The sequence below is a fragment of the Monoraphidium neglectum genome, assembly GCF_000611645.1.
Source record: "Monoraphidium neglectum strain SAG 48.87 unplaced genomic scaffold scaffold00213, whole genome shotgun sequence".
Lineage (NCBI taxonomy): Eukaryota > Viridiplantae > Chlorophyta > Chlorophyceae > Sphaeropleales > Selenastraceae > Monoraphidium > Monoraphidium neglectum.
In genome coordinates this window covers 4,984-8,432 of record NW_014013415.1, presented here as the reverse complement: position 1 = coordinate 8,432, position 3,449 = coordinate 4,984, and the positions used below count along the sequence as shown (strand labels likewise).

The 3,449-nt window shown below is 67.1% G+C and overlaps 1 protein-coding gene across 1 annotated transcript in view; it reads left to right on the top strand.

Moving 5' to 3' along the window:
* The window catches only part of MNEG_1990 (NAD-dependent DNA ligase LigA), a gene marked incomplete at both ends in the record, with an annotated part of 8,898 nt that extends 6,338 nt beyond the window's left edge, over window positions 1-2,560 (top strand). Inside the window, 5 exons of the mRNA XM_014049530.1 lie at window positions 63-178; window positions 599-677; window positions 1,171-1,459; window positions 1,704-1,756; window positions 2,378-2,560. Coding sequence (XP_013904984.1) covers window positions 63-178; window positions 599-677; window positions 1,171-1,459; window positions 1,704-1,756; window positions 2,378-2,560 — 720 coding nt within the window. The remainder of the gene's footprint in view (window positions 1-62; window positions 179-598; window positions 678-1,170; window positions 1,460-1,703; window positions 1,757-2,377) is intronic.
* Between the last annotated feature and the right edge of the window lie 889 nt (window positions 2,561-3,449).

Here is a 3,449-nt window from a genome sequence, read left to right as displayed (position 1 = left end):
CACGCGCGCGCGCGTGCGCACACACACACACACACCTTCTGCCCCACGTCCCCACCCTCCAGGCCCAGTGGCTGGCGCTGGACAAGGTGGGGCCCAAGACGGCAGCCTCCTACCTGCAGGCGCTGGGGAACAGCCTGCGGTTGCCAACTGCTGTCGTCTTGTCCGGCTTTGGCATTCCGTGAGAGACACCACCCCCTGGTAGCTTCTTGTGACAGGGTTTAGGGGCTAGGGCTCAGGGTTTCCAGAATCGAGCTTCGGGCGACGCGCATGGAGGCCGGGCGCGAGGGGACGGGGAGGGCGGGGGTTGAGCAGGGACGTGAAACGGGGCTCGTTCCTTTGCGTTCAGCTCGTGACCCGCTGTCGGCGGCTCCGCTCATGTCCCTTTGACCTATCACTGAGGACCCCTCGTCCCGTCTTGCTTCCCCCAACCTCTCCCCGCTGATCTCCTCCTCTACACAGACACATGCGCACAACAACACAAGCATGCTCACACAAATTGTCATCCCTGTTCACCCCATCCACCGTCACCCACACTCGCGACACCAAACTCCACCACATCGACTCATCACCCACTCATTGCACTCCCACCCCCACCCAGCCTGGTGGGACCCAAGATGGCTGAGAGCCTGGCGGAACAGTGGGGCAGCATCCGCCACCTGGCAGACAACGCACACGTGGTGAGGCATCGCCATCGAATTGCTTTGAGTACACACACACACATACACACACACACACACACAAACACACACACACACACACACAACACATACGCCTTGTATCGCTGTCGTGAAATGGGATGGTCCATTTCGTGGTCGTACAGTAGCGAAGCGCGCAGAGGGGGCAAGCGGTGCAGGCAGCACGCGCCCCCGCTTGCCGGCTGCCCGCCTGTCCGCGGCGGCCGGCGGAAGCGCTCCGTTTAGCCATCACACACGACTGGCGCCCGGCTGCCCTCCCTGCGTGGGGCGTCCGCCGCGGCCTGGCCTTGGGGGGTGGGGGCCTGGTCTGAGGTCTTGGTCTCGGCGCGTCACTTCAACAGGAGCCGCCGCGGGTTCAGGAAGAGAGAGAGACTGCGGAGACCATCACGCAGCAGGTTCAGGACCAGCAACTTTTTCCGACGCAGCAGCCCCGCCACCCCACCCATACCCCGCCCCGCTCACCCGCCCCGCGCAGGTTCCCGGCGCGGCCGGCGACAGCCTGCGGGCCTGGCTCTCATCCGCCGACACCAAGCAGCTCCTGAATGAGCTGGAGGCTGTCGGGCTGCGCTGCATGAGGGACGCACGTCCCGAAGCTGGCGCTGGCGGCGCCGAGCCGGGGGCGCCTGTTTCAGTGGTGCCGGCGGGGACTGGCACCGGCGCAGCGGCGGCGAACGGCGTGCCGCTGGAGGAGGCGGGCGGGGGTGCGGGGGCGCCGGCTGCGCCGCCGGCGGATCTGCTCAAGGACGAGCACATTGCTGTCACGGGTGGGCGGGGCCGCCTTTGGGTTTACATAGGCTTGCGGGGCCGGGTCAGGCGTCTCGACTTGCCATGGCGGGCGGGGTTCTCCGCAGCTGTTGCGGGTGCGGGGACCGATGCCTGCCTGGGACCTTCTTCCATCTGTGGTCTGCTCCAGTCCTGGTGTTGCCTGAGTTGTGGCGGATTGAGTAAACCGTTTCCTTGGCTGCCGAGAACCAGCCTCTGCAATTTCCGCCTGTGTTGGGTGCGCAGGCAGATTCTCGCTGAGGGGCAGCCGTCAAAAGCTCGAGAAGCTGCTCAGTCAGGTGCGGGTGGGGCTGAGTTGGCAGCTGTGTGCGCGGGTGCATCTGAGTGCATGCCTGCGTGAGTGTGTGTGTGTGTATGTGTGCGTGCATGTGTTGTGAAATGTGTGTGTCCACGTGTGCATATGCATGTGTGTGTGTGTGTCTTTGTGCGCGTGCTCGTTTGAGTGTCGAATGTCTGTGTGTGAAAGGGGTGGATGGGTGGGTGTGAAAGGGTGGGTGGGTGTTGCTGCACGATGAGGCATCCAGGCTACAGACATGCCTCTGCCAACAGGGCACAATCTGGGGTCGACAGCACCGTGCACGCGTGCCTGCACGCCGGCCGCCGCGCCCCGCGGCCGCCCTCAACGCTCCGTGGTGGCGTGACCCCTGCGCTGCACCCCAGAAACTCACTCTGCCCACCACTGCAGACTCCCACGCGCTGCCCGCGGCCCCTTCAAGCCCCGCCTCGCGTCCGCTGCCCTTTCCACCAACCGCTCGAGGCGTCCGACCGTCGGCTGCACACACCATCACTCACGCACACAACACCACCTGCGACATACACAAACACCGCACACCCTGCAACACCTGGAAACGCACTCACGACCCTGCGCGCTGCCATCTTGCCCTCCCCCCTTCCCACAGCTGGGGGCCTCAGTGCAGAAGGGCGTCAACAGCCGCACCACCCTGCTGGTCTGCGGAGAGGGCGGCGGCCGCAAGAGGGCAGATGCGGAGATCCTGGGGGTGCGGGCGCTGGCGGAGGATGAGTTCTTCAAGTGGCTGGACGGCCTCATGGCGGCGGGGCCCGCTGCTGATCAGGTGATCTGATATGATCCGATCTGATCTGAGTTGAATTTGATGCCAGCCGTCGGGCCTGACTTGCGTGTCGCCGCATCGTCCGTGTGGAAACGCGCGATTTGAATGCGTTGTGCTGGGGTCTTTGCACACCGCCAGACACCCTGTCTGGGGGCGACCGACTTGCTCAACCCCACACCGCCTGAACCCAGGACGCGGGCCCCGGCGCACTGACGCAACAGCAGCAGCAGCAGCAGCAGCAAGAGGCAGCAGCGGCCCCGCCTCCTCCAACGGCCGCCACCGCGGTGCCGCCGCCACCCCAGCCCGCGGGCGAGCCGCAAGCCGAGCCGCCCGTCGCGCCGGCGGCCCCGAAGCGGCGCCGCAAGGCGGCGGAGCAGGGGGAGGGCGGCGCCGCGCGCCGGCGGGTCAAAGCGCCCGCGGCGACGGGAGCAGAAGCGGAAGCAGAAGAGGCGCCAGGAGCCGCAGAGACCGAGACAGAAGCTGCGCCCCCGCCGGCACCCGCAACTCCCAAAGCCGCGCCTTCCAAGCGGCGGCCCAGGCAAAAGGCGGAGGCGGCCAGGTCCGCCCCCGAGGCCGGCCCAGGCCCCACCACGGTCGCAGAGGCCCCGGCGCCCAAGCGCAAAGGCCGAGGCCGGCCGCGCAAGGCGGCGGCCGGGGATGGCGACGTAGGTCCCGGGCCCGACGCGTGAGTGCCATGCCAGGCGAGCCAGCCGACGAGCTGGGGATGAGACACCCAGCAACAAATCGAATCCGGCCGGCGGTGCCGGCGCAGACTCCGGCGGCCGCGTCTGGTCAGCAGAACGTGCGTGTACGTGTTCCGCTTTCTACATTGCACGGAGTTCGACGCGCCGCCAGCGAGAGCCCCGCGCTCACGCGGCATTGCGGCGGACGGGCGCCAAGG